Below are 19,047 nucleotides of genomic sequence, written 5' to 3' on the forward strand. Positions count from 1 at the left end.
CGCTTCCAACGCCCACCACCAACTAATCAGAAAAACAAGGAAAAAGCGATTGAAGACAGAATCTCGACACACGCACACAACAGCAAAGACATTTTCAACATCATCAAGGAGTTTGCCCAACCCACCAGCGATTCAACTGACATCCCTCCCTCACAAGACCTCTGCAATAAACTCAGCACCTTCTTCACCACAAAATCAAGAGCATCTATGACAACTTCGACGAAGACAACCAACACATGGAACCCCACCAACCTCCTCCGACACCCTGAAGCCAACGATTGACAGCTGGACAGCCCTCACCACCGAAAACGCACTGAAGACAATTAAGTCAATCCAATCCAGGCCCCCATAGACCCCTGCCCCCACCACATCTTCAACAGAGCCACTGATACCATCGCACCCATTCTCTGACACAGCATCAACCGCTCTCCCGCGACCGCCGCGTTCCCCGACGACTGGAAACAGGCAGAGGTCAACCCTCTCCTGAAAAAACCCTTGGCGGACCCCACCAACCTCAAAAACTACGGACCCATCTCCCTGCTCCCGTTCCCTGTGAAAGTCATCGAAAAAGCCATCAACTGCCAACTCGCCACATTCATCCAAGAGCACAACGTCCTCGACTCCTCCTAATCCGGCTTCAGGAAAAAACACAGTATAGATACCGCCCTCCTCGCTGCAAAAGATGACATTCGCAAGCTACTGGACAGAGGAGAAACAATAGCCCTCATCCTCCTAGACCTCTCAGCCGCATTTGACACAGTCTCCCACTGCACACTAATACGCAGACTTCATGACGCAGGGATCCAGCACAAGGCCCTTGACTGGATCCGCTCCTTCCTCTCCGGAAGAATGCAGCAGGTCAGACTCCCCCCTTTCCTCTCGGACCATAGACTAACCACCTGCGGAGTCCCGCAGGGGTCCTCCCTCAGCCCGACACTCTTCAACATCTACATAACTCCGCTCGTGCCATCGTCAAAACCTACAGACTCCACATTGTGTCATACGCAGACGTCACCCAACTCATCCTCTCCTTATCCAACGAACCCAACGCCGCCAGACACAACTTTCGAGAAGGCATGAAAGCCGTCGCCAAATGAATGAAAAACAGCTGCCTACAACTAAACACCAACAAGACGGAAGTAATCATCATGGGCCCAAACCCCAATGCCTGGAACGACACCTGGTGACCTCTGCCCTCGGAAACCTGCCCACCCCCACGGACCACGCATGCAACTTGGGAATCATCCTGGACTCCGAGCTCAAAATGGACCGCCAGATCAACTCAGTCTCGTCCTCCTGATTCCACACTCTCCGCCTCCTAAGCAAGACATTCAAATGGATCCCCCTTGAACACAGAAAGACCGTCACTCACACCCTGGTCACCAGCAGACTAGACTACGGCAACACACTCTACGCCGGAATAAACAAAAACCTCACCCGCAAGCTACAGAACATACAGAACGCCACCGAATGACTGGTCCTCAACCTGCCAAAACACTGCGACATCTCCCAGCACCTGTGCACACTGCACTGGCTCCCCATCGAGGCTAGAGTCACCTTCAAGATGCTCACCCACGCACACAAGGCCCTCCACGACACCGGACCAGCATACCTGAACAGCTGACTCAAATTCCACGCACCCCAAAGGACCCTACGATCAGCCCAGCTCTCCTACGCCATGGTCCCACGCACCACAAAAACCAGATCAGGAGGCCTGGAACACCCTTCCGCTCCACCTCAGACAGACAGCATCGCTTCCGATCTTCGTAAGAGACCTCAAGACCTGGCTCTTTGACCGACCCCCCCCCACCCTGCCCCCCTTGATGGACTGGAGCCTGCAACCCCCCACCCCCAGCGCCTTGAGACCCTTACGGGTGAGTAGTCGTGCTTAATAAACGCCTGATTGATTGATTAACCATTGATTTCCTTATGCTATCCATTCCCTTGGTCCCTGTAGTTAATAACTTGAGAACCACTTGGAACAGTTGTAGCGATCATACTCCAATAACACTGGAACTGGTCTGGAATCTAGATACATCAGGGAGGGAGGGCAAGAGTGTTTTGAATATTTATGTTAGTATAAGAGATCAAGCTCATAGACTGAAGTGAGACAAGGTGATTCCAGAGGCCTTTCCAGATCATTGTATGGGGAAATGTAGGTGAGGTTGTAATATGTCTCGACAGCGGAACGCAGGATAGATCTGTATTAGACGTCTTTAATAAATGAACTACACACATTGTGATAATTTGACCGTTCCTGCAGGACCAATGGCAATAAAGAACTAAGCTGGTTCGATTGTAACTGTTCCAAGACACATAGGTATTTAATGGTGGTCCTTAAGCAGAAACCCAGTGTTGCTGACAAGATTAGGGCATGTAGAAAAGGATACAAATGTGCAATTCAGCAGATAAAAAAGATTATTAGGGATCAGGCGTGGGAGGCGCCAAGCCAGGCCAGCATGCTAGTTAACAGCTCCAATTTTTGGGAAGTTGTAAACAGACCTTTCTTTTCAGGTTCAGCTAACTCAAAAGTGGATTGCACCATACCTCCCGAGAGATGGGTCCAACATTTTAAAAGGATCAATATCAATAACTGTGAGGACCTGGGGGAGCCTGACATTGTGTGGGAACTAGGAACTGATATCTCCACATTGTCTTTCAGTGTTGAAGAGGTACATGAATCCATTTTGGATAGAGCTAGGGGGAAAGCGCCGGGCCTGTACGGGGTTCCTCCAGACCTTTATAAAACTGACCCTTCTACCTGGACTAAGAACCTGACACAGGTTTTTAATGCAGCCTGCATCTGTGGTTTCCCCCTTCCTGATCTGAGGCAGTCATATTACCAATTTTCAAAAAAGGGGCGAGGGATGATCCAGCATGTTATCACCCCATTTCCCTTTTAGAGTCAGCTGCTAAGATTATGGGAAAGGTTGTACTGGAGAGCCTCACCTCCTGGCTCGATAATAACATGTTATGTTATGTTAGTTAAGCTTATATAGCGCATGGCTACCCCAGCAACGGGGCGTCCCAGCTCTTGCAGACATGCTTAAGGACAAGGCAGCCTCTTAGAAACCCCAGGTAGAGGGAAACAGCCAGGTTTTGATTTGTTTTCTAAAGGACAAATAGTTATTTGTAGCACTCACCTCGGAGGGGATCAAATTCCACAGCTTCGGGGCCAAATACCTGAAGGAACGGCCACCAGCTCTGCTCCTCTGAATTTTGATGGTACAGGCAAGGTGAAGGTCCGCCGAGCGGAGGGCACGTGTAGGAACATAGAAGGAACACAGACCTCGCAAGATTTGGGGGCCAGAGCAAGGAAGAATTTTGTGAATTAGACAAAGGGTCTTGAAGTGGATGCATTGTTTCACCGGTAACCAATGTAAACGCCGCAGACTATGGGACGTATGAGAGTGTTTTGGTAAAGCAAACAGAATGCGAGCAGCTGAATTTTGGGCCCTTTGGAGTCTGTTGATAGCGGTCCGGTTAGAGCCCAGCATTAAGACATTGCAATAGTCTATGTGCGATAGAACAAGGGCTTGAACAATTGTCTGGCGTACAGGTGGTTTAAAAAAGCCCAAAATGGGTTTAAGAGACCTTAGGCTACATAACATAACATGTATATTTGTAAACGCACATTTCACCCGTAGGTCTCAAGGTGCTGAATAACAGGTGTATATTGTTACCCAACTCAATGGTACTCATTTTATCAACCTCAGATGGATGAAAGGCTGAGTGGACCCGTCGGGATTAGAACCTGTGACCATGAGGTCGAACACAGGCCTCTACAGTGGATGCATTTGTCCACTGCGCCACCAGACCCAGCTAATGTTATCATCTCAGAGCTTCAATATTGTTATAGGCAGGGTAGAGGGACACTGGACCAATGCATTAACTTGCACTTGACTGTAGGGAACTACACCATAGCTAAGAGGGGATGCCTGCACATGGCTCTTAGGGATGTAACCTCAGCATTTGACCATGTTAACGGATCCAAGCTCTGGCCTATACTCTTGGATTTGGGCATGGACGCTGAACTGGTGGATTTTCTGCACAGTTTTAACTCTGAACTTACAGCCTCAGTGCAGTACAATTAGAATGGTAGGCTGTCTGGGGGTCAAGAGAGGTGTAAGGCGGGGATGCATCTGGCCCTGCAGTTTTTCACCATTTATAGTTACAAGCTATGGCATGTACTGTCAGCAGCTCGTAGGGACATCGCTAGTGCGGGCGCCAAACAAATTCCTGCTTTACTATATGCAGACTTGGTGGTGATGGTAGAAAGGACCACTGTAGGACTTCAAAACTATTTAAACGCTTTTCTTAGTTTTATGGATTCTCTAGCCCTTTCTACAAATTTTAGCAAATCTCATTCAATGACGATTGGCAGCGGAAGTCCATCGTGCAAAGCTTTCCTGTAAGGGGGCAGAACTCACTAAAGTCTCTACTTTCCCCTATCTGGGGGTGTTGTTCGACGATAGATGATCATGGGTTAATTAAAGAGTCCTTAAAAAGAACATCCTGGTGAGGGCTGTGGGTGCTACCATGGACTTTGCCAAGAGACTAGAGGCCAAACCTGTGCCTGCCCTACTAAAGGTCTTTAAGTAAAAATGGATTCCCATGGCTACCTTTGGGTGTGACGTGTGGGGTTACACAGATGGAAGAGAACTGCAGGTGTTTGAGAATACATTTTTGCCAATATTTCTCGCTGTTCCTTCTAGCAGCCCCTCCTTTATGACTCATGAAGAGCTTGGAGTGGGCTACATATCTGACCTCATTGTAGTGGCGCCTACAATGTACTGGTTGAGAATGTGGTCAAGCTCTGTCCCCACCCCGAATCAACGTGTATTCAATGATTGTATTGCTCTTGAGGGGGCTCTACACATCCAGTGGCTAGGATACGTTATGGAACAGTTAAACAGGATAGGTTGACTGAACCTGTTCAGCCACCCAGGACCTGTATGCCCCAGTGACTAGAGGGACATCAAAATTATGTTCTTGGACAGGTTGTCCGGGGAAAGGGAAGATATGGAACTTGTTAAACCCACAGTGAGACAATACATGATGTTGAGAACAAGCTCACAGGGGGAGCCATATTTGATAGTAGTCAATAATGTTCACCATCGTTTTCTACTGACTAGATTTAGACTTAATGTAGTACATTGGTTTTAGCTGTCCCTAAAGGATTTTCAAAGCAGAGAGTTTTAAAGCCCTGTCCTCGTGATAGCTTTTCAGAGCAAGACACCATGCACTTTATATTTTTTTAGTGATTTTTTATTGTACTTTGAGTCAAAAATGTATTATTCTGCTGGTAAAAAATAGGCACAAGTATGGCCAGCGTTGTTTTACTTGCAAATGTTACCCTCTCCCATGTTTTGCTTCAGAGTTGTAAGTTTTCATTCGGGAGCCATCAGACTCAGAAAAAAACTTTTCAAGGAATAGAGGGCTACTCATTGAGACTGTGAACATCAATCGTTAGCTCCTCACATTGCACTGTGATATTTTATTGTAAAGGATTGTACCCAATGAATTTGTTTTTTTGTTAAGGCGCTGTGGTTTCTAAATCTATATGTTTTTCCTTATGTGACGCTACAATATTCTATTTCTGTCCTGTATCAATTTGCTGTTTGCACAAATGGTTTTAGATGATTACTTTTCTTGCTAAAATGGAGAAAAATGTATACTAATCGCTCTTTTAAGGAAATCATGTATTTATCTTGATTTTAGGTAATATATATGTTTCTTAACTAATGTGCTTTTATGGTCCACACTGGCCAAATAAAGAACTATTGACTTGACTTCTCCAAAGAGTTAATAGATTGTAGTTTAGGCTGAAGCTGTTGGAGGGTGACGTGTGCACGTCTGCCAGGTTGGCTTCAGATCATGCTACCACATGGAGACTTGTAATTTACACATTGTAGACAATGCCCTCTTAACCCCAGATGAAGATGACCCCTACGTCTTGATATTGCTGGGCCTCAGCTGCCTGTGACATAGTCGACCATTCCACCCTCATCTGCACACTGGAGTTTTAAATATGGTTCATCTGCAATGCCCTTCATTGCTTCTCCTCCTACCTTTCCAATTGACCCATGGTTGTTCACATGAGCAGCTTCAGGTCACAAAATACCCGTAACACCTCTGGAGTTCCCCAGGGTTCCATACAGTCTCCTGTGATCTTGAACCATAATATGGGGCTGCTAGGTGCTCTTTCCACAGACAGTTGTAGCCTTAAATTTACAGGTATGCCCAGACATGTATCCCGTGATCACTGGACTCAAGCTGCAATCATCTGAGGATCGCTAAGTTGGGTGAAACTGGTCTGGAATTGCTTGTGGTCATTTCTGGAGAGAGCCAAGCCTGACAGTTCATAACAGACTCTTCGCATGAGGAGCAGAGTCAGTACTGATTTCAGTAAAGCAGGCCTCTGTGTAGTGTGGCATAGTTGGTGAAAAACATAGAGCTGGAATGTCAGAGCAATTGCCAATGGCTGAGATTTATTCCAGCATTCCATCCAACACCTTGTTGTTACTCACAGATAACAGCATCCAGATTCACCAATATACCAATCATGCACAACTCTCCTTGAAAGTCTCCTCTGCTTCAGACATCCATTGCCTCAAACACTGCATGCATTTCATCCAAACATTGATGCCCAGACCGTACCTGAGGCTCAACTCAACCAAGACAGAATTCCTGATATTTGTCAAAAATAAACATGACAGAGTACAGACCTGACTCAATTGGATGTATGTCAGTACAACGCGATATTTTAGATCGCGGTACTTGACAACGCGGGCATTACAGCGCAAGTCGTTACACCGACTTGCGTTGGAGGGCGCGGATTTTGGAATATTATCATTTTATATTCCAACACCAGTCCACGTAACAGTAGGGCAGGTGTTGGAATATAAAATGACAACATTCCTTGTCCAACAGCGCAAGTCGTAGTAACGACTTGCGTTGTAATGGTATCGTTGTAAAGGCACTGCGGTGTAAAAACCGCGTTCTAAACGATGTTTACCGACTCAATTACATGAACCTTGGTGGCTTCAAACCCCCAACTTTCACATACTGCCAAGTCACTTGGATTCACCCTGGATATCAAGTTCACCCTCAAGGACTCATTCCCAGAAAACCAAAGTCTGCAACCCATTTTCGACTTCTATAACTAGTTGACTTTATGCTGGTCTTTAACCATGTACAGTGCTCTGCCGCCTTTTCGGTATGTACGAGCTATAGAAATACTATATAGATAGTCTCATTTGGAAATTGTCCTTGGAGGAACCATATACATTTTCTTCTACAACCACTAAAGTATCCTAAAACCCTTAAAATCACAGTGCAAATACCTAAAAGTTCAATTAAGCTTCTATGGCTTGTTACGTTTTGAAGGTATGGCTCAGTTCTTGGCACTATTCGGTTAGAAAAAGTTCCAGAGAACATGATCATTTTGCAAGTCCTTTGCAGAAAATGAATCTGCTTTGTTCTGCAAACTGGTTGTTATTCCACTATAGAGGGAAGCTGCCTTCATAATTCCATTTATGCAACTAGCTATCTCATCTCTGCTCGTTGCCTTCCAAGGTGAAAAGCGCTTTTGTTTCAAGCATATTGTCAGTCATCTCAACATCTCTGTGAGAAGTGGAAGAGTATCTATCAATTTGTTATTTTCAATACTATAAAAATATTGGTAGCCAACAGTCCAAAAAACAGAGATGCGCCAGAGATGCACCAGGTGATGAATGAGTGTCACAGAGCGTGATGAATGGCATGGCTGAGAAAGTGGTCTTATTTGCGAAACACAATGAAATCTAACACTGTGGGCCCAATTCACAAAGTTAAATTTAGACATGAAGTCTAAGTTTAGACGTGAAGACCTATGGCCTGATTCACAAATGTAAATGAAGACTTCAGGTCTGAAATTAGAATTCAGGTCTAAATTTACCTTTGTGAATTGTGCCCTGTACATGTGGCCTCAGGGCACTACGTAAGTGAACACTGGACTAAGAGAGGTCAGCTTGATCATCAAGGTCTTTGGACTTTATTCCTAATCCTGCTGTAAGGATCACCAGAAGATTCACAAAGGACTATGATGATGAGGGAACCCATAACAATTCACACATTTGCTAGCCTAGCACCGTCTGCTTTGCAAGCTGTACCTGAATTTCTATGATTCTGCTCATGCCAGTTCATTTCAGCAATCTATCAAGTCCTGGAAGATGTTGGAGCTGGTGCAAGACACCATACTATTATGCAGAAGAGCAACAGTACGGTGCACAATACTCAGTGTGTTCTTAACGACCAGAGTTGTCTGAACTTCCAAAGTAACAGTTGTGGAGCATGTGACACAGCCTGTTCTATTCCGTTACCAACAGAAGCTGCAATGACATGTAACTTTAGCTTCACCCATTATTGTTGTAACAATACTGAAAAGGCTAGTATTACATATCTTAGAAAACCCCAAAAGAGAAACGTGTCAATAGGCCTGCTTTTTATTCAAGTTTGATGTTGTTCACCGTGTGACACGTTGATTTAAGTCTCTAATATGATGTATATTTGTATAATAAGTACTGTGACTTTTTAAATCACAGTGTGGAATATTGCCCGTTTGGGAGCATATTAATCCCATATTTAAATGTGTTTATTAGGAGAACGGACAAGCTTCAGCAGTTTGATGAGCGGTTGACAAAAGAAAGTAGGGTCCATCAATTGAAGAAGGTTCTTGACTGCGTTGAATACACACACAGTCAAATCTACTTTTCAGGAAATGAAAACAAATACAATAGTGATTGTGTATTAAAGGCAGCATTTTATTTGAGCCCTGCATAAAATAATAGTAAAACTTTCTAATCAAACAGAACGTTTAAAGTTGGACATTAACTTTGACCAACTAGAGGGTATAGCCATGTCTACAGGTTTCCAGATAAGGATGAAATAAGGGTCACAAACAAAATCAACTCCACAGAGGACACTCTTTAAAATCAATCTTTTTAAAAGAATTGAATACAGCATTGGAAGTTAATATTAATGAAGATCATTCTTGGTAATGGCGAGCTTTTCCCCATTGCTAAAGATGTCAAGATGTTTGAATTTCTTTGACTTGTGCATGGCAACAGCAACTGATGGTTTTTGAGAGAACTGGAAACAAGCCCTTGTTCCATCTTGTTGAGATAAGAGGTGCAAGCAATAACACTTGCATTCTCCAGGCAATACAAAGGTAGCATAGTTATGTGCACTTGGTGTTTTCTGCTTAAGTGCCCCAAATGCATTTCATATGTTCATGTATTTGAGAGCACATTTTTCATTTATAAACAAGTTTCATTTAGTGACAAGATAACATTTTGCTTCATTATTGGTTGACAGTGCATACATTATTCTTGAATATTTATTCATGTGATTTATAATATGTAGTGTATGTATATGTGAAACAGAATGCATATGCTAATTCTTTCATTTTATATTATTTATAACAAGGCCTGGTCTTTTCACAATAAACAGAAAGTGGATTTGTTGGACTTGGACCACTCTGCAGGGCCACCCCCAAACGTTTTGCCTTCAACCCTCCTATTTTTGCTGAATTCGTTTTTGTTAGATTTAGGACTCTGTGCACTTTATCACTGCTACCCAGGGCTAACGTTGCTAACTCCTTAAAATATGGTAAAATCGGCTTCCATCCGATTGGCATAATTCATCAACTAATAGGTCCCTGGTAAAGTGGTATGCCTTATACCCAGGGCCTGTAAGTTAAATGGTACTAATGGGCCAGCAGCACTGATTGTGCCACCCACATAAATAGCTACTTAAAAAACCATGTCCTAGGCCTGCCATTGAAGCCTTAATGGAGTTTTGAGCTGCCAATTCCCCATGGAAACACTAAACATCACCCTTTAATTGCATATAAGACACCCATAAGGTAGGCCCTAAATAGCCCATAGCATAAGGTGCATTGTAATTAAAAGGTTGGACATGTACTTTAAAGTTTTACATGTCCTGGTAGTGAAAAAAGTCTTACATTTGTTTTCCCACAACTGTGAAGCCTAACTCTTCCATAGGATAACATTGGGCTGCCTTATTCCATTTACTAAGTGCAAACTGTTGATTGGGGGCAGGAAAGAATGTAACGTTTAGTGCCTTAGAAGTTGTAATTAAAAATCCTCTTTAATGGTAAAGTCAGATTTTAAATTAGTTTTGAAAATGCAACTTTCAGAAAGTCTGCCTTTTTCTGACCTAACCATTTGGTGCCTGTAGCCTTTCCTAGGTCACATGACTGGGCAGTTGGACTTTGCTTATCCCTTCAAGGCAGCCACCAAATAGAGGGATTAGGTGTGCCTGATTGGGCCATCAACTGGAAGGATGTGGGTGGGGTGGAGCTGGGCACAACACGACTTGCAACTGATTAAGCTGAGCTCTGCCTTCACCCAAAGAGCTTGTCATCCCTGCACTGTTCATGCAGCCAGCTTGGAGCCAGGGCAGGGGAAACAGAAAACGTCAAGCACTTCAAAGGAAATTCCCTTGAAACTTCTCCTACTTCAAAGAAGGCACAAGGTATAAAAATATGGCCCTCAGACCCAGTCTTCAGTTCCCTTTCTGGACCTACGGAAAGACTCAGTGGACTGCCTGCTGCTGTGGCCTAATGTGTACTCCACAAGACTGATTTGCTGTACCTGATAGAACTGCTGTGCTGCCTTGAATCCTCAGAGGCCTTCCCTGCTGCTTGAGCCCTGTTTCATAATTTGAATAGAGGAATTTGAATAGAGGAATTGAGCGCCTGCTGGGGGGCTGAGTGCAGCTATTATCGGGGCCAAGCAGGTGATGGTGGAGGGTAGCATTATCCACTATTGAGGCCCTGAGGCTCCAGCTGTAAGATGTGAGAAGCGGAGGCCGAGACGAGGTGTTCCCGTCATCCGCCCTGCGGGTCGCACCAGTAAGAGACCTCTGATGTTGGTGGCTGGGGACTCCCAATGATGCCGAGGGCCCCATGACATTCAGAGAGTGTGCCTCTGATGATTTCCTGACCCCGGGGTCTCAGCACGGGCTGACCAGATCCCATCTGCCTGACCCTAAGATGGCAACCATTGTGCACAGAGATCAATGTGCCCAGTTACCTGGGTCTTGCCTGATTCTAAATGGCGACCAGCTTTCAACTAATGACTATGAGACCGCATCTAAGCGTGAGGCTTGTTATGCTCTTCCATTTTGGACCCCCAAGAGGTTTTTTACTCCCACTGCTGATCTGCCAGATATGACCCTCCTACCAGTCCCCTCTGTTTGCATCCCCTATGCTTCTGAGTCATTGAGAATTTTGGGGACTGACTGAACTTAACACCAAGGTCACAACCCCCCTGCCTGAACTCAAGAGGGTTAAGTTAGTCTTTCCACGATGCTCCACCACTACTGGACAATAGAACTGGTCATCGACCTGATCTAACCACATCTCTCACCTGACCTTGATCCTGCTCTCCCTCTAGGACATGTACTCTTCAAACTTTTCCTCGACTGTGGAGACCCAGCCATTTGACCGATGCCCGGTGGAGCTACCTGTTAGCTGAACAGGAGATGGGCTGTGGATCCCCCGTCGGCTGTCACCTACCCAGCCGGACTTTGGGCAGACGTTACTTCACCTCTCTGTCGTATCTCCCTCCTACCCCTTCACCCTACCTCCTTCCCCCTCTACGCTCCCTTCTTCTTGCCTTCTATACCGTAAATGTTTTTCTGTTGAGACCTAGCTATTTGACAGATGCCCAGTGGAGCTACCTGATAGCTGAAGAGGAGATAGGCTGCGGATTCCCCCTCGGCCATCACCTACTTAGCCGGACCTTGGGCAGACTTTCCCTTTGTCTCTCCATTGTATCTATACCCTACCCCTTTCTCCTCTACCCCCTTCCCCTTCTCACTCCATTTTCCTTTTCTTCTATGCTCCTTAAATGTTTTTACTGCTATCATTGGTAACTTGTAACTGATGTAAGTTTGCAACCATGTGGAACCTTATGTAAAGCGCTCCGATACCTTCGGGTCTAGCCAGCGCTATATAAAACTCTTTAAATACATAAATAAATACAAAATAAATAAAGGACTACCATAGTGACTCTAGGAGCTAGATGACTGGTCTCCTGAATAGAGTCTCAGGCATGGAAAAGGCTCCAACCAAGTGGCGACCCTCCATTCCTGGACCCTTAGTTGTGGTGTTCAAGGTGCCCAGATAGCCAAAATACCAAACTGGGGACATTTTTGGTTAAAAACGGCTTTGAAGACCGAGAGGTGACGGGGGGGGCAACCTGTTTGTTTCTGCCAAAGGTGCATCGCCAGTCGGCCTGACTTTCCAGTAGCTCCCGGTACATTTTTCTCAGCAGAAACAAATCCTGTTCAGTGGTCCTTTGCCAAAGGGGAACCCAACCTATCGGAAATCTTGCCGGCTACAGCCTACAGCTTCCCCCCGGAGGAAATTTTCAACTTCTAAAAATGAGACCAAGTCTGAACATAGACATCTTAACCACGACTTCATCCAGCGGCTCCCCGATGATGATGCTTTACCCTTCTCAGAACACTTTTCTTTGAAATTTCCTCTAAATTCGAAGGTAAGCGCTGACGGGGACCAATCCACTTCTTGTATACGACTCATGCTCCATCGCTGCTGGACATATTTTTTTTTTACCTTGACCTGGTCTCGCAGAACCAAATGTTTGCAGTTTGGGCTTTTATCTTTTAGGTGCTAGTTCTGGAGTTACATTTTAAAACTTCATAACTCTGGTTCCACTGATTTAATTTTTGTCTATAGGTGTTAAATAATTTATTCAAATTTATTATATTTTTCTATATTGGTGTGGGATTTTTCTTGTGTTGTATTTTCACTGTGTTACTGTTTGTGTGCTGTATAAATACTTTACATATTGCCTCTAAGTTAAGCCTGCCTGCTTTTGTGCCAAGCTACCACGGGTAAAGTAAATGTTAATTTAGTGACTTTTGTTGTTCAACCGGACAGTTTTTGTTGAACAGGGATCACTTTCCCACCCCCCATTTCAACTAACAACCCAATTTCTCATAGTATTTAAGACTGGTATAGACAAACATTCTGCAGAGAGATTTCCTTTGCCCTTCCCAGGATTTTCATCAGAACTGCCAGGTTAGGCCCAATCCAGAAGTCTTAGGGTGCTTGTATTCTGGTTGAGTGAGGACCTGGCTTTACAGTTCAGGCTGGACTATTGCTACTGTAGCAGGACCAAGGCTGACTAGCATGTTCTGGGTTCAATCTGAGGTGGCACAGTGGACAAAAAAACACAATGGGTTGGAATGCTTCCACAAGCGATTGTCAGTGGTTACACTATTTGCAAGGATTCCTCCCATCACATTTTGTGATGTAAACAATCCAATAGTTCCAGATTTGTATGTGTTGATATGTCTGTTAGTAGCCCGTATGCCAGCTGCTTTTTAAAAGCTGATTTTGGAAGAATTTGCTCTGACCTAACCTAATGCCCAATTAAATACGGTGGTAAAAGGCACTAATTTCCATCCGCCACTAGTTTGTAGAATTCTACCTCCTAACAAATCACAATTACTCAGATCACTAAACAAGTGAAGCCTGAACTGCTAAAAGGTGGTATACAAAAGCCGACATACAAAGTTCAGCAATTCAACAAACTGTTGAAAACGGAACGCTTATGACAATCATATGAATCTGAATGTTTAAGATATTATTGATGTTTGCTGACAGCAGGGCTTCAGCTGTGAACTTTCAAACTGAAGTATATTTTACGTCGTGCTAGGCCTTGACATCATCTTCCACCAAATACCTCTATGGAGACCATCTGGCCGATCTAATTTTTTAATTATGAGGTTCAGTCTATTACCCTATATCCACCCCCATGTTAACCGAAAGATTTAGCTCATCACCAACACATTATATTCACAAACTTTATATGATGTGGAAGTATAGTTGTCAAAATTACCACTGAATTGAAAAGGAGAAAATGAAGTATGACAAATAGCTAAATATGTACCAAAATTCAGTTTAACATTTCAGTGCCTTCCGTTCTTGCATGCATGGAATAAGCACATTCTAATAGGCCAATGATAAACGGGCAATATTTTTGTTGCAGACAACGACATTTTGATACTGATTTTCATTTCCAATCAAACACAAAAAAATATGTGACTTTGGTCAATGGATATAATCACATTCCCAACAGGCTCATGTCACAGTGGTGGTTCATTTCCAGTCCACAGCAGAAAAGTTTTATAAGAAGGTCCCTAAATATTGTTTGCTAAATAGATTCCACTGAATGAGAAATGTACGTCAGCGAGTACGTTTGCAGCTAAACATGCGGATGAGAACATTTGTCTGGATTTAACAACTTAGAATATTGGTGGGAAAATTGGGCACATTCATGGAAACGTTTCGTGCTTTAGCACCAACAAACGATAGCACTGTAATGGTAAATGGGCCAGTTGTCAGACAGTGATCCTCAATGGTTAGACAGATCAAAGAAACAGTACAACGTCCGGCAGGGCACAGGTGAACCCCACACTCGACCACGATGACGCCAGAAGAGACCAAGGAGCACAGCAACTTCCAAATCACAGTCTAGACACGAATGGTTGTCTGACTTTAAATGCTCAAAACCGAGATTAAAAACTGCACAACATGCAAAGTAAATCCACAATACAAAATTGTTTCAAGAATACATTTGCAAATGCATACGTCATAGATAGCGTTTGTGCAAACCTAAAAATTGAAACAGTGTCATATTTTAAATAATAGATGACAAATACTCCAAAATACCCGTATGGAATTATTTTACTCTGGAAGATAACGAAATGAAACGTACTTTTAGCATCGATGAGTCTTTCCCGTGGTGCCGTATCTGATGAAGATAACTGTTCCTTAACTTTGGCAATATCTTTAGGATGTAGGTAGTCAAACAAACTCTGACCAATCAGATCGTTCTGAAAAAAAGACCATTATAAAATAAATTGTAATTAGAATGTATACTTTAGAAGAAATATACGGAAACAAAAAATCGGACTGTGTCTAACTATTAGAATGTGCCGGTATGCATATATTAGGTATTCTACATATCTGGCTGTGCATCATCAAGTGTTCTTCAACTATGCATTTTGTCAAGGAACAGCTAAACTATGAATCTCCATTAAGAAAAAGCAGTTCCAAGACGTAGCACAATGAACAAGTTACTTACTTGTAGTAACGCTCTGTCTGGTGTATGTTCTATCCAAACCCAGATTCCTCACCTTGAGAATATCACCAGGACCCATTCTGGATCTGGAAGATTTTTGCAGCATAGCCCCTATGTAACGTTAAGAGGCCCCATGCTGCTCTGCATCAGCCTTATTCGACCACAAAAGTGATAGTCAGAGCCGCATAAGGCCATCTCTGAGAGCTGACATAAGTTTATTTCCTGACACTGGCCACACCCTCGGATATAGAGTTCAACAATCAATCAGATGTGCCAGAAAACAGATCTATACTTTGGGTTATTTTCAAATGGAGAAGAAGAACCTTCCACAGAACAAGTAGGTGAGACAGCAGTGTGAAATATGTGGATACATAGAATATCAAACAGAAAGACTGTAACGCAAGGTGAGTAACTTGTGCTTCTGATGGATATTTCTCATCTTCCTCATTTTGTGAACAGATATCAGAGCAGTACTTCCCAAGGTGGAGGATCTGTGGAACGGTTCAGATCAAAAGGTTCTGCGGGACTGAATGGGCTAAATGCCCTTCCCGCTAAACTTAGCTGGCAAGGCAGTAGTTTCTCATGAACTTGTGCACTGATGCCCATGTTGTGGACTGACAGATATCCAGAACATGCTCCTCGCCGTGCAGTGATAGCAGTGTTGGCTCTGGTGGAAAGTGCCCTCAGATCTTCTTGATGCTGCTTCTTATGCAATGCTTAGCAGAACTTTACACAGAGCTATATCTATCTTGATAAGGTGCTTTTCTGCACTGCCTTGTCTTTCTTTGCCCAGAGAAGAGCTGTTTATCCACAGGATGGTCTTTGGTACAACCCCCTTTGGGGTTAAAACAATAGAGTCTCTCTTCTTTCTCCGAGGGAGATGTAGAGCAAAGCATGTCACAAGAGAAATGGACTGCCCGGTATGTAAATTAGTCACAAACATTGGCAGAAAGGCTGCTACAGTCCTCAGCACCAGTTTATCGTAAAAAAGGCGGCATAGAGAGGCTGGACTGGAAGTGCCTCAATCTCACTCATGCGATGAGCTGAAGTTATTGTCCGGAGAAAGACAGTCTTCAGAGCAGGGCCCTTCAGCCACTTCTGTAGTGAGAGCTACTTCTGATCAGTGAAAATCATTGTGAGCTACTGAAGGCTAAGCAACGAATGCATTGTTACTAGACACCCTCACACCCAGATCCATTGTATAAGTCTAATGTCCATAAAAACAGATAATATGGTTTGAACAAAATATTACAACTAGGGACCCTATGACAGGACTGCCATGTGTGTCAGTGAGAGTGTTGTCTTTGGGAATGTATCAACATGTGTGTGTATGAATGGGATAAATGTGTATGGACAACTGAGAGCCTATGTCATATGTACTGGTGTCATTAGAATACCTGTCATATGTGGCTCTCTTACATGTATAATACAAACATATACCCATTTTGTTTAAAATGGGAGAAATTGAGAGTGCAGAAAACGTTCTGTAAAAATGTTCATGTTATGGAACATTTTTCTGCACTTCACATTTCTCCCACTTACAATAATGGCTATATTTTTCAGTTATAAGTACGGCACAGTGTCTAACAGCCACTGGGAGCGAAATGCCTGCTGTGTGTAAAGGTGACACTATGAAATGGTAGAAAATTAAACTGAAGAGCTAACTTTATGTTTATATGCATCCCATAAAAACTCACCATTTAAATGTAATCCCATTTCCAAGTATCACATTTACAAACACCCAACATCTCCCAGTGGCTGCAGACAATGTGTCATATTTATAACATAAAAATACAGCCATATTTTTTAAATGGGAGGAACTTAAAGTGAATAAACATGCTCCATTACACATTAAAACGTAATTGGCTTAACTGAAAGTGGAGAAAAACTTTAAGACCGCGTTTCATAGAAAGGACTGTATTTTTCAGTTGGGAAAATGGCACTGTGTTGCTACTGAGAGCAAGAGGTCTGTTGTTTGTAAATGTGACATTTCGAAATGGTAGAAAATTAAAATTAAAAGCATTCAGAAACATCATTTTGTTCTCACTCTCCAATATTGAGTTGACAAGCACTTATTTAAGAGTTACATACCTGGGTGTTTCTGTTCTTCACCTCTGTGCCCTGGGTCATAAATCTGACTCCAGCACTGCTCATTATCAGTAGTCTAAAGAAAATAGTGTAAAATAAACACAGCCTTAACTTTAAAAGAAAAATGTGACCCTGTGCTTTTAAAAAAATGAACTTAGGGCTGTTAGCTACTCTGAAGGTGTCAACGAGCTACTGCTAGCTTGGGATCCACTGGTTGGAGACACCTGCCTCAGAGGCAGCAGATGAAAAGAGATGGAAAGGCATACCGGAGTCCCATGCTCCACACTAGGCGAAATATGAGTCTCCAACAGAGCCCTCTTGGGAACTCCGGTGCACAAAAGTGCTGACATTGCATGTTCTCAGAGGGGGTGAAAAGATCAAGCCAGCATGTTCCCCATTGCTAGAAGACACCCTGCGCCACCTCCAGGTGTAACTGCTATTCCTGGTCCGCATTACGTCGTCCACTGAGTTCGTCTACTTTGGTGTTTAAAGATCCTGTCAGGTGGTGCATGACCAGGGAAATGTCCTAACGATTCAGCCAGCTCCAGAGGTACAGGGCCTCCTGGCAGAGGACTTTGACCCAACATGCGCTGCTGGTTGCAATGCCACATGGTGGTGGATTTTTCCATTACAAAGTAAACAAGACTCTCTTAGATGGATGGTAGGAAGGCTTTCAATGCCAAGCGAATGGCCTGCAAATCAATAAAGTTCCTGTGGACTTAGGTCTCTACCGGATCCCAGAGCCGTCTAATCTCTACCTCTCCCAAATGACCTCCCCATCTCAGCAATGATGCATCTGTCACCACTGTCAGCTCTGGGTGGGGTAATGAGAGGAATCTGCTGGTCCTATTGCAGTCTAGCGTCCACCACTGCAGATCCTTTCCAGTGTCCTCTGAAACCTGGATGGAATACAACAGGTTCCTTTGGTGATGGGCTCACTGAGACTACATATCCCACTTCAGAGCCTGCATATGCCATCTGGCATGGCTGATGAGCAGGATGCAGGAAGCCAATAAGCCCAGTAGCCTCAGTCATTCTGAGACCTAGGACAGAGGCTGAACCCTCTGTATCATGGCTCAAATGTTTTGGACTTGTTGCTCCTCAGGGAAAGCCAAACAATGCATCCATCTAGAATTGTTCCAATGAACTGGAGCCACTGTGGGGGTGTGAGGTGTGACTTTGGCATGTTGAAAAGGAAAGATTTTCAGAAGTTTACCATGGTGTGGATGTGGTCCACAACTGACTGTGGCTGGCCCGTCTTCAACAGCCGGTCACTGAGGTAGCGGAAGACAGGCGGGGCCGAGATCCGAAGATATGCTGCGACCAACACCAACACTTTAATGAACACCTGCGGGGCACTGGTGAGGAAAAAGGGGGAGCATGACAAACTGAAAATGCTCCAGGCCCACTTTGACCCATAAGTTGTATCTGTGTGCCGGCAGGATGGGGACATGGAAATAGATGTCCTGCAGATCCAATGCAACCATCCGTTCTCCTGGATTCAGGGTAGACAGAATTTGGGCCATTGAGAGCATCTTGAATTTGTTCTTCAGCAGAAAGAAACTGAAAGGTCTAAGATCTAAAATAGGAAGTAGGCCTTTGTCCTTTTTCAGCACTAGAAAATAGTGGGAGTCATATCCACACCCTATTCCAGAGGCAGACAATCTTTCAATGGCTTCCTTCACCAAAAAAAGACAGTACACTCTGCAGTAAAAGGGACAGGTGCTACTCAAAGGTACTCTGATGTGAGCTGAAATTGCAGTGGGTTGAAAAGGAA

General features: G+C 43.9%; 1 protein-coding gene across 2 annotated transcripts in view; it reads right to left on the reverse strand.

The window, feature by feature from the left end:
* BMAL1 (basic helix-loop-helix ARNT like 1) overlaps positions 1-19,047 on the reverse strand; it is a 415,934-nt gene that overhangs the window by 199,806 nt on the left and 197,081 nt on the right. For both annotated transcript variants that reach the window (XM_086955926.1, XM_086955924.1), the window contains exon 9: positions 14,817-14,934. In XM_086955926.1, the coding sequence (XP_086812052.1) occupies positions 14,817-14,934 (118 nt within the window). The remainder of the gene's footprint in view (positions 1-14,816; positions 14,935-19,047) is intronic.

The sequence above is a fragment of the Lissotriton vulgaris genome, chromosome 2_1, assembly GCF_964263255.1.
Source record: "Lissotriton vulgaris chromosome 2_1, aLisVul1.2, whole genome shotgun sequence".
Taxonomy (NCBI): domain Eukaryota; kingdom Metazoa; phylum Chordata; class Amphibia; order Caudata; family Salamandridae; genus Lissotriton; species Lissotriton vulgaris.